General features: G+C 47.5%; 1 protein-coding gene across 1 annotated transcript; it reads left to right on the top strand.

Annotated features, from left to right (window-relative positions):
* Nucleotides 1–1,332: 1,332 nt before the first annotated feature.
* Nucleotides 1,333–8,481, top strand: LOC139273400 (zinc finger protein 229-like). The gene is made up of 2 exons (XM_070890268.1): nt 1,333–1,630; nt 4,362–8,481. Exon 2 carries the CDS (start codon nt 4,723–4,725, stop codon nt 6,151–6,153), a length of 1,431 nt encoding a protein of 476 aa, XP_070746369.1. The 5' UTR covers nt 1,333–1,630; nt 4,362–4,722; the 3' UTR covers nt 6,154–8,481.
* The last annotated feature ends 4,049 nt before the right edge of the window (nt 8,482–12,530 follow it).

Below are 12,530 nucleotides of genomic sequence, written 5' to 3'. Positions count from 1 at the left end.
TGAGTGGAAGAGCTAAAGACCTGATAAAGGAAGTATTTAAACAATTATTTTGATGTAAGAAATACTGCAAGGTATGTTAGTAACAAGTAATTATAATCAACTAACCCATCAAAATTAGCAAAGGAAATTACAAAGATCAGAACATTTCAAAGGCGATCACATGCAATATGTGTGGAGTTCTACTAACTGCATTCAAAAATCGTTAATCAATACAGAAAATAACAGATTTCCAGTCTTAAGCAAAATAGTTCTTTCAAGGGTTGGTTGAAAGGAACGTCAAATAAGTGTAAAGTGAGACACACCAGTTCAGTCCATGACACCCACAAGCCGTATACTCAAACGAAACAAGCTTGGGATTTGATGTGGTAAAAGATGAACTGCGTCAGAAGTGAAATAATCGAGAGAAAGAAAAGGCCTAAAATGGAAGGGAAGGAAACATTAATTAGTCTCCTCCTATTATGGAGAAATCAAATGTTCAACACACGGTGTTTGAAACAAGCTGATGTATTCACTATTTGTACAGAACCTTAATCTCCAGCTCAGGTATAGGGATTATTGTAGAGCATAGAAACAAGGTCTAATTGCTAGAATGAACATGGTTCAGTGCCCATTGCAATCAGAATCTTCATCATAGGCACTCCCTCAAAGCGAGGATGACTTGTTTCCACGCCAAAAAGGAATAAGTTCACAGGTGTTTCAATGAAGAACCTAATATTCCAAATCCAGAATTACATCCTGAAGGGTGGAAGATGCCTGTGCATGGATTTTTTTTAACGTGTGGTGGCCGTTGCACACCAGCCAGCACACGGGCTTGACAAAGCTAGGTCTTGGTCCAGTGGCAAGGATTACCCAAGACGACTGGAGACCAGCTCTGCTGCACGGACCGAGCGCGCACACATATAGCAGTGTGGGCTGGCCCGTGCTGCCCCTGGGCCCTCGACCCTTTTAGGTCCCAAACTCACGCCTCTCCTGGGCGTTGGTCACTTCCTTCGACAAACTCTTGCTCCTTCGCCCCTCCTGCTGTGCCTGCCCGCACTGCAATGAGCGACCTGACTTCGCAGCCGTCGCCCTCGTATGCCGCCGCACACTGCTCCCTCTGATGGCCCAAGCCTGCTGATGGTCTTGCAGGCCGGGACCGCGTCGCCGCACGCTACTCCCACTAATGCAGCCTTTCAATCTCAGTAAATCCTCTTTAATTCATCAACGTGGCCTTTCAATGGCGGTGCATTTACCCAGTATTCCCGGCGGGGGAAAATGTGCCGAGCCCAGACAACAGCGGCCCAGTGCGCAGGCGCGGGACCTGGCTGTGTTCGGACCATGCGCGGCGCGTGTAATGGCGGAGAGGACACGATGAACATCTGCTGCACGAAAGAGCCCGTTTTCAGCGGGGCGGAGGGGAGTAATGGACCTGCGGGTAACCGAGGAGGCTTCATAAACAACTAGTGCTGGCCGGAAGCACGGAATAATAATCGGAATACCGGCGGCTGCAACCTCGGGGCTTTCTCTCGGTCGCAGGCCTAGGGTAACTGCGGCCATCTTTATACAGGAAGTCAAGGTCAGCGCTCCGCCATCTTGATTCAATGAGCAGCAAAGCGCATGCGTGGCCATCTTGGTGCAGGAGCAACGTGAGGTACGTCAGTGTTTGTTTCCAACCGGACTGCCTGGGTAAAGCAACAACTTAATTATTTTATTATCACTCTTAACATCTCGGATTTCTCAGCATCTCTCCGAAAGGCGCTGCTCAGTGCTAAGCTTACGGTTTACGTCCCAGACAATTGTAACAGGAAAACCCCAGAGCTGTTCACTCCCAGGGTTAGAATCCCCATGTACAGTCCCAGGTTTGCAATCCCCGTTAACAGTCCCAGGTTTATTATCTCCTTATAACATAAGAAATATGAGCAGGAGTAGGACATTTGGCCCCTGGAGCCTGCTCCGGCATTCAATAAGATCATGGCTGATCTGATCAGGGACTCAGCTCCACTTCCCTGCCCGCTCCCCAGTTAAGAAACTGTCTACCTCTGTCTTCAATTTATTCAATGTCCCAGCCTCCACCGCTCTCTGAGGCAGAGAATTCCATACATTTACAACCCTCTGAGCGAAGAAATTTCTCCTTCTCTCAGGTTTAAATGGGCGACCCCTTATTCTGAGACTATGAACCCTGGTTTTAGTTTACCCTACGAGTGGAAATATCCTCTCTGCATCCACTTTGTCGATCATATATTTCAATAAAATTACATCTCATTCTTCTGAATTCCAACGTGTATCGGCTCAACCTATCCTCATAAAACAACCCCCTCATCTCCGGAATCAAACTCCGAACTGCCTCCAATGCAAGTATATCCTTCCTTAAATATGGAGACCAAAACAGTATGCAGTGCTCCAGGTGTGGTGTCACCAATATCTTGTACAGTTGTAGCAGGACCTCTCTGCTTTTATACTCTATCACCCTTGCAATAAAGGCCAACATTCCATTTGCCTTCCTGATTATTTGCTGTACCTGCATATTAACTTTGTGTTTCATGCACAAACACCCTCAGGTTTCACTGTCCTGTAGCACTTTGCAATTTTTCTCCATTTAAATTATAATTTGCTTTTCTATTATTTCTGCCAAAATGGATAACCTCACATTTTCCCACATTATACTACATCTGACAAATTTTTGCCCACTCATTTAGCCTGTCTATATCCCTTTGCAGATTTTTTGTGTCCTCAATTTGCTTTCCCACCCATCTTTGTATCATCATTAAACTTGGTCCTTTCATTCAAGTCATTAATATAGATTGTAAATAGTTGAGGACCCAGCACCGATATCTGCGGCACCTCACTAGTCACCATTTGCCAACCGGAAAAAAAACACATTTATCGCGACTCTCTGTTTTCTGTTAGTTAACCAATCCTTTATCTATGCTAATATACTGCCCTCAACCCCATGAGCTTTTATCTTGTGCAGTAACCTCTTATGTGGCACCTTATCAAATGCCTTCTGGAAATCCAAATACACCACATCCACCGGTTCCCCCTTATCACCCTGCTCATTACATCCTCAAAGAACTCCAGCAAATTTGTCAAACGTGATTTCCCTTTCATAAAGCCATGCTGACTCTGCTTGATTGAATCATGCTTTGCTAAATATCCCGCTACTGCTACCTTAATATTGGACTCCAGCATTTTCCCAACGACAGAAGTTAGGCTAACTGGTCTATAGTTTCCTGCTTTTTGTTTGCCTCCTTTTTTAAATAGAGGCGTTACATTTGCGGTTTTCCAATCTGCTGGGACCGCCCCAGAATCCAGTGAATTTTGGTAGATTACAACCAATGCATCCACTATCTCTGCAGCTACTTCTCTTAAGACCCTCAGGTCCAAGGGACTTGCCTGCCTGCCTTCCGTCCCATTATTTTACCGAGTACTACTTCATTAGTGATAGTGATTGTATTAAGTTCCTCCCTCCCTATAGCCGTTTGATTATCCACTTTGGTATTACTATCAGTGACCGAGTGTTTTTCTGTAATTAAACTAATCTTGGACTGTTTCTGTCCAATATTAACTCCTGCACGGTCCCAGAAAACATTTTAAGGCAGAGATAGACAGATTTTTGAGCGATAATGGAGTAAAGGGGTATGGGGAGTGGGCAGGGAAGTAGAGCTGAGCCCATGATGAGATCAGCCATGATCTTATTGAATGGGGGAGCAGGCCCGAGGGGTCAAATAACCTACTCCTGCTCCTATTTCTTATCTTATGTTAACTGCCCCTAGCCAGAGTCAGCATCCTCTGGGATTGAGCAATAGGGAGAGAAGTCAGTGAGTGTAGAACTGAACCCAGCCAGAATCCATACCTTCAGGGGAGGGGAACCAGTGAGTGTAGAACTGAACCCAGCCAGAGTCAGTACCTTCAGGGGTGGGGAACCATTGAGTGTAGAACTGAACCCAGCCAGAATCCGTACCTTCAGGGGAGGGGAACCAGTGAGTGTAGAACTGAACCCAGCGAGAGTCAGTACCTTCAGGGGAGGGGAACCAGTGAGTGTAGAACTGAACCCAGCCAGAATCCGTACCTTCATGGGAGGGGAACCAGTGAGTGTAGAACTGAACCCAGCCAGAATCCGTACCTTCAGGGGTGGGGAACCAGTGAGTGTAGAACTGAACCCAGCCAGAGTTGGTGATGATAATTGGGAGCGGAGGACAAGCTGCCTTCAGACGTGCGACGTGTTTGAATTTTAGGACTGTGGCGGGGAAGTGTGTATGGGGCGGGGATTTACAACTTTGGAGGAACAAGAGAGGAAAGAATGTTCCATACAATCTAAAATTGTCGGTTGTGAATTAATGTCCTTTACTTGCAGTAATGATTTTTGTAAACTCTTTTTCCAGAGTATTCGAAGGGCAGGATTTGCAGACGAGAAAATCAAATCAAACATTCGTCAAGATCTGACGGAATCACTCGATTCATCAGGACCTGAATATCATCGGCCTTTGAATGTGGAAGGATAAATGTTTGTTTGTTCTGTCTGTGGGAACAGATTTCAAACATCAGTGTGACTGGAAAAGCACCGAGACACACACCCGAGTGAGAGTGTTCCAGTGCACTGACTGCGGAAAGAGCTTTAACCAGATTCACAGCCTTAAAAAATATCGCACAATTGACAGCGGGAAGAAACCATACACGTGTTGTGTGTGTGGATGAGGCTTCAACTGATCATCCCACCTGGAGAGACACAAGGACACCCGCACCATGGAGAAACCGTGGGAATGTGGGGACTATGGGAAGAGATTCAATTCCCCGTCTGAGCTGGAAGGTCATTGGCGCACTCACACTGGGGAGAGAACATTCACCTGCACTAAATGTGGGAAGGGATTCACTCGTTCATCCCACCTGCTGAAACACCAGCGAGTTCACACTGGGGAGAGGCCGTTCACCTGCTCCGACTGTGGGAAGGGATTCACTCAGTCATCCAGCCTGCTGACACACCAGCGAGTTCACACTGGGGAGAGGCCATTCACCTGCTCTGAGTGTGGGAAGGGATTCACTCGGTCATCCCACCTGCTGAGGCACCAGCAAGTTCACTCTGGGGAGAGGCCATTCACCTGCTCCGAGTGTGGGAAGGGATTCACTCTGTCATCTAGCCTGCTGACACACCAGCGAGTTCACTCTGGGGAGAGGCCATTCACCTGCTCTGAGTGTGGGAAGGGATTCACTCAGTCATCCACCCTGCTGATACACCAGCGAGTTCATACTGGGGAGAGGCCATTCACCTGCTCCGAGTGTGGGAAGGGATTCACTCAGTCATCCACCCTGCTGATACACCAGCGAGTTCACACTGGGGAGAGGCCGTTCACCTGCTCCGAGTGTGGGAAGGAATTCACAACCTCATCCCATCTTGCAACTCACCAGCGAGGTCACACTGGGGAGGGGCTGTTCACCTGCTCCGACTGTGGGAAGGGGTTCACTCTGTCATCCCACCTGCTGACACACCAGCGAGTTCACACCCGGGAGAGGCCGTTCACCTGCTCTGACTGTGGGAAAGGATTCACTACCTCATCCAGCCTGCTGACACACCAGCGAGTTCACACTGGAGAGAGGCCGTTCACCTGCTCTGACTGTGGGAAGGGATTCACTCAGTCATCCAACCTGCTGAAACACCAGCGAGTTCACACTGGGGAGAGGCCATTCACCTGCTCTGAGTGTGGGAAGGGATTCACTCAGTTATCCCACCTGCTGACACACCAGCGAGTTCACACTGGGGAGAGGCCGTTCACTTGCTCCGATTGTGGGAAGGGATTCACTACCTCATCCCACCTGCTGACACACCAGCGAGCTCACACTGGGGAGAGGCTGTTCATCTGCTCTGAGTGTGGGAAGGGATTCACTCAGTCATCCAACCTGCTGAAACACCAGCGAGTTCACAGTGGGGAGAGGCCGTTCACCTGCTCTGAGTGTGGGAAGGGATTCACTCAGTCATTTAGCCTGCTGACACACCAGCGAGTTCACAGTGGGGAGAGGCCATTCACCTGTTCTCAGTGTGGGAAGGGATTCACTCAGTCATCCACCCTGCTGACACACCAGCGAGTTCACAGTGGGGAGAAGCCATTCACCTGCTCTGAGTGTGGGAAGGGATTCACTTCTTCATCCCACCTGCTGAGGCACCAGCGAGTTCACAAGTGACTGCAGGGTTTGGATTCTGCTGTTGTCCCAGACTGAATCGAGTCCATTCTGACTGTTGGGCTTTCTTTCTGCTGATATTGATTGCCCCTATAACTGGGCTGGAGTTTAATATTCTGGATATTTGACAAATTAATCAACGGGAAAATGGTCAGATAAAAAATAACACTGATTGTGATTGCATCTCTAATTCATTCTTTAAAAAACATAAGAAATAGGAACAGAAGTAGGCCATTGGCCACTCGAACCTGCTAAACCATTTAATAAGATCACTTTGCTGCCCACTCCCCATTACCCTTCACTCCATTATCGTTCAAAAATCTGTCTATCCCCACCTTAAATATATTCAGTGACCCAGCCTCCACAGCTCTCTGGGCGAAGAATTCCACCGATTTACGACCCTCTGAGAGTAGAAATTTCTCCTCACCTCAGTTCTAAATCCCATATTCTTAAACTATGTCCCTTAGTTCGAGATTCCCTACAAGTGGAAACATCCTCTCTGGCATCCACCTTGTCGAGTCCCCTCAGTATCATATGTTTCAATAAGATCACCTCTCATTCTTCTAAACTCCAATGAGTATAGGACCAACCTGCTCAACCTATCCCCATAAGTCAACCCCTTCATCTCGGGAATCAAACTAGTGAAGCTTCTCTGAACTGTCTCCAATGCAAGCATATCCCTTCCTGAAATAAGGAGATCAAAACTGTACGCAGTACTCCAGGTGTGGTCTGACCAATACCCTGTACAGTTGTAGCAGGACTTCCCTGCTTTTATACTCCATCCCCCTTGCAATAAAGTCCAACATTTCTATTGGCTTCATAATTGCTTGCTTTATCTGCATGATAACTTTTTGTGTTTTACATACAAGGACAACCAGGTCCCTCTGTACTGCAGCATTTTGTAATAGCTTTCCATTTAAATAATAAATTGTATTTTTATTTTTGCTGCCAAAGTGGATAACCTCACACTTTCCCACATTATACTCAATCTGCCAAATATTAACCCACTCACTTAGCCTGTCTACATCTATTTGCAGATGTTTTTGCCCTCCTCTAATTTGCTTCCCATCCATCTTTGTATCATCAGCAAACTTGGCTACATTACACTCAGACCCTTCATCCAAGTCATTAATATAGATTGTAAATAGTTGAGGCCGATCCCTGCGATACCCCACTAGTCAGCGTTTGCCAACCGGAAAATGACCCATTTATCTGTCTTCTGTTAGTTAGCCCACCCTCTATCCATGCTAATATATTAAACCTAAACCCATGAACTTTAATCTTGAGCAGTAACCTTTTATATGGCACCTTATTGAAAGCCTTCTGGAAATCCAAATACACCACCTCCTCTGGTTCCCCCTTAGCCACCCTGCTCACTACATCCTCAAAGAACTCTAGCAAATTTGTCAAACATGATTTCCCTTTCCTAAAACCATGCTGACTCTACTTGTCTGTATTATGCTTTTCCAAAAGTCCTGCTACTGTTTCCTTAACAATGGACTCCAGCTTTGTCCCAAAAGCAGATGTTAGGCTAACTAGTCTATAGTTTCCTGTTTTCTGTCTCCCTCCTTTTTTAAATAGCGGTGTTAAATTTGTGGTTTTCCAAACCGCTGGGACCTCGCCACAATCCAGGGAGTTTTGGGAGATTTCAACCAATGCATCCACTATCTCTGCAGCCACTTCTTTTATGGCCCTAGGATGCAGGCCATCAGTTCTAGGGGACTTCTCCACCTTTGGTCCAGGGGATTTGTCCACCTTTAGTCCCATTATTTTACCGCTTACTTTTTTTTTAGTGTCAGTGATAGTTTTAAGTTCCCCCTTCCCTATAGCCCCATGGTTATCTATTATTGGGATGTCTTTAGTATCTTCTACCTTTAAGACTGATACAAAATATCAGAAGGGTTTTCAAATACTGAAAGCTGCAACAAATGGAGCTAAAGTTTGTTAAACAATTGACAATAAAATGAATTAAAGCTGCAGGTTGGTTTTGGATTTCTCTGGGATGGAGCCAGACATGATGTGCCCTGAAATACCGCCGGTGTCCAGTAGATGACGCTGTCCCTCAGACTGATTGGAGCGTGACTCCCCCTGGAGCAGGAGGAATGAGGGCAGATCCGGGTCAACACTGAACATACTGCACCCCACATGGACATCACACACTGCCCCTCCCTGGGGCAGCTCAGGGTCAGACACTGAACATACTGCACCCCACAGGGACATCACACACTGCCCCCTCCCTGGGGCAGCTCAGGGTCAGACACTGAACATACTGCACCCCACAGGGATATCACAGACTGCCCCCTCCCTGGAGCAGCTCAGGTTCAGACACTGCACCCCACAGGGACATCACACACTGCCCCCTCCCTGCGGGAGCTCAGGGTCAGACACTGAACACATTGCACCCCACAGGGACATCACACACTGCCCCCTCCCTGCGGGAGCTCAGGGTCAGACACTGAACATACTGCACCCCACAGAGACATCACACAATGTCCCCTCCCTGGGGAAGCTCAGGGCCAGACACGGAACATACTGCACACTATTGGGAATGCACGAACTGCCCTGTCTCTGCGGGAGTCACTGCTGGAGCGTCCACAGACAGAAAGGGAACTCCTCCAAACATTCTGGTTATGAATCCCGAGTCAGATTGATGCCGAGTCACCACATTCTGCGCTGCAGCCTGGGAAGCCACAGAGACCACGTGGGATCTCACAGACCCTGGAGAAGTCCCCCCAGATCCCCCCCAGCTTTGGCCCACAGACCTGGAACACTGGGCATCCACAGAGGGGGAGCGATCATTCTGCTCCCCCAGACCCCACCTGTTAGCTCCACTCTCACTGTGAGCTGTGGGGAGTTACATTTATCCACAGCAGCTATCCTCCCCTGAAGATGCTGATTCTGGCTGGGTGCAGAAATACAAAGGACACACTCAGGAAATGTGCCCCACTAACTGAGCACTGTACAGAACTGGAGCAGGCAACACCTCCCTCAATTGTCCTGCTCCCAGACTGACCCAGAGCTCCCTCATCCTCCACTGATCCAGACTGACCCCCCCTCACCCTCCCTGTACCAGACTGAACCAGACCCCCCCTCACCCTCCCCTGACCCAGAGCCCCCCTCACCCTCCCCTGTCCCAGACTGATCCAGAGCCCCTTCACCCTCCCGTGTCCCAAACTGACCCAGACCCCCCCTCACCCTCCCCTGTCCCAGACTGATGCAGACCCCTCTCACCCTCCCCTGTCCCAGGCTGACCCAGACCCCCCTCACCCTCCCCTGTCCCAGACTGACGCAGACCCCCCCACCCTCTCCTGTCCCAGACTGACCCAGACCCCCCCTCACCCTCCCCTGTCCCAGACGCCCCCTCACCTTTCCCTGACCCAGACCCCCCCTCACCCTCCCCTGTGCCAGACCACACCCCCCCCACCCCTCACCCTTCCCTCTCCAGACTTCTTGAAAATTTTTGATAGAGCAGCCCCTTGTGTGGCACTTTATCAGATCGAAGCCTAGAACATAAGAACATAAGAAATAGGAGCAGCAGTAGGCCATTTGGCTCCTCGCACCTGCGCTGCCATTCTATACGATCATGGATGATCTGATCATGGACTCAGCTCCGCTCCCCATATCCCTTTATTCCCTTTTCACTCAAAAATCTGTCTATCTCCGCCTTCAATTTATTCAATGAATCAGCTTCCATAGCTCTCTGGGGCAGAGAATTCCACAGATGTATGAACCTCAGAGAAGAAATTCCTCCTCATCTCAGTTTTAAATGGGCAGTCCTTATTAAGAGACTATGCCCCCTAGTTCTAGATTCCCCTATGAGTGGAAATATCCTCTCTGCATCAAGCTTGTTGAGACCCCTCATTATCTTATATGTTTCGATAAGATTCCCTCTCATCCTGCTGAACTCCAATGAGTACAGGCCTAACCTACTCAACTTATCTTCATAAGTCAACCCCCTCATCTCCGGAATAAACTGAGTGAACCTTCTCTTCTGAACTGCCTCCAATGCAAGTATGTCCTGCTTTAAAAATGGAGACCAAAACTGTACGCAGTACTCCAGGTGTGACCTACTAATACCCTGTACAGTTGTAGCAGGACCTCTCTGCTTTTATACTCTATCCCCCTTGCAATAAAGGCCAATGTTCCCTTTGCTTTCCTGATTACTTGCTGTACCTGCACACTAATTTGTTGTGTTTCATGCTCAAGGACCCCCAGATCCCTTTGTATGCAGCGTTTTGCAATTTGGCTTCATTTAAATAATAATTTGCTTTACTATTTTTTCTGCCACAGTGGATAACCTCACATTTTCACACATTATACTCCGTCTGCCAAAAATTTGCCCACTCACTTATCCCTTTGCAGATTTCTTGTGTCCTCCTCACAAGTTGCTTCTGCACCCATCTTTGTATCATCAACAAACTTGGCTACATTACACTCAGTCCTTTCATCCAAGTCATTAATATAGATTGTAAATATTTGAGGCCCCACCACCAATCTGTGCGGCACCCCACTAGTTAGTTTGCCTACCATAAAATGACCTATTTATCCCGACTCTCTGTTTTCTGTTAGTTAGCCAATCCTCCAGCCATGCTAATATATTTTACCCCCAACTCCGTGACTTTTATCTTGTGCCGTAATCTCTTATATAGCACCTTATCGACTGCCTTGAATTCTGCTCCACAATTCAATATGATCATGGCTGAACAGCCAAAAATCCAGGTGGTGCGTCTGACAAAGAAATCCAATGCTGGGCCCAGCAAGAGCAAGTAAAGTGGACAAGGTTTAATCTAACAACACGTGGGTTCTTTTCAGAGCCACCCACAATGTAGTACCCTTGTTTAAGAAGGGAGAAAGGGATAGGCTGAGTAATTACAGACCTGCCAGGCTAACCTGAGTGGTGGGAAAATTATTGGATAAACCCTGAAAGACAGGATAAATCTGCATTTAGAAAGGCAAGGATTAATTGGGGACAGTCAGCCCAGATTTTTAAAGGGAACTTCGTGTTTGACTAACATGATTCAATTATTTGAGGAGGTAACCAAGAGGGTCGATGAGGGTAGTGCGTACGATGTAGTATATATGGACTTTAGTAAGGCTTTTGATAAAGTCCCAAGTGGTAGACTCGTTATGAACGTTAAAGCCCATGGGATACAGGGCAAAGTGGCAAGTTGAATCCAAAATTGGCTTGGAGGTAAGAAGCAAAGGGTAATGATTGATGGATGTTTTTGTGACTGGAAGGATGTTTCCAGTGTGATTCTGCAGAGCTCAGTACTGGGATCCTTGCTTTTTGTGGTTATATATTAACAATTTGGATTTGAGTATAGGGAGTATGATTAAGAAGTTTGCTGACGACACTAAAATTGGATGTGTGGTCGATAATGAAGAGGAAAGTCATGGGCTGCAGGAGAATGTCAATCTACTGGTCAGATGGGCAGAGCAGTGGCAAATGGAATTTAATTCAGAGAAGTGTGAGGTGATGGACTTTGGGAGGGCTAATACGGAATGGGTATACACATTAAGCGGTAGTCCACTTAATAGTGTAGATGACAAAGGGATCTTGCAGTGCTTGTCCACAGATCCCTGAAAGTAGCAGGCCAGGTATAAGGTGGTTAAGAAGGCATACGTAATGGTTGCCTTTATTGGCCGAGGCATAGAATATAATAGCAGGGAGGTTATGGTTAAGTTGTATAATACTTTAGTTAGGCCACAGCTGGAGTACTGCGTGCAGTTCTGGTCGCCGTATTATCGGAAGGACATGATTGCACTAGAGAGGGTGCAGAGGAGATTTACTAGGATGCTGCCTGGAATGGAGAATCTTAGTTATGAGAACAGATTGGATAGGCTGGCTTTATTCTCATTGGAACAGAGGAGGTTGAGAGGAAACCTCATTGAGGTGTACAAAATATTGAGGGGCCTGGACATAGTGGATAGTAAGGGTCTATTTCCATTGGTGAAGGGGTCGATTATGAGGGGGCATAGTTTTAGCCTGAGTTGGTGGAAGGTTTAGAAGGGATTTGAGGGGGGGAGGGATTCTTTACACAGAGGGTTGTGGGGACCTGGAACTCGCAGCCTGGAAGAGTGGTGGATGCAGAAACCCTCACCACTTTTAAGAGATGGTTGGATGGGCACTTAAAGTGCCATAACCTGCAGGGTTACAAACCTAGAGCTGGTAACTGGGATTAGACTGGATGACCTTTTGTTGGACGGTGCAGATATAATGGTAAGTACTGCAGGGAATAGAATACGGCCAGGGTGATCTCCTGGACTCATTTCGATCACCTGGATGGGTCGGAGAGGAATTTTGCCAGATTTTTTCTCCCTAAATTGGCCTGGGTTTTTATCGGTTTTTGCCTCTCCCAGGAGATCACATGGCTCTGGTT

The sequence above is a fragment of the Pristiophorus japonicus genome, chromosome 9 (assembly GCF_044704955.1).
Source record: "Pristiophorus japonicus isolate sPriJap1 chromosome 9, sPriJap1.hap1, whole genome shotgun sequence".
Taxonomy (NCBI): Eukaryota; Metazoa; Chordata; class Chondrichthyes; family Pristiophoridae; genus Pristiophorus; species Pristiophorus japonicus.
Note: the sequence above shows the minus strand (reverse complement) of the source record. Positions and strands in the feature narration are given on the sequence as shown.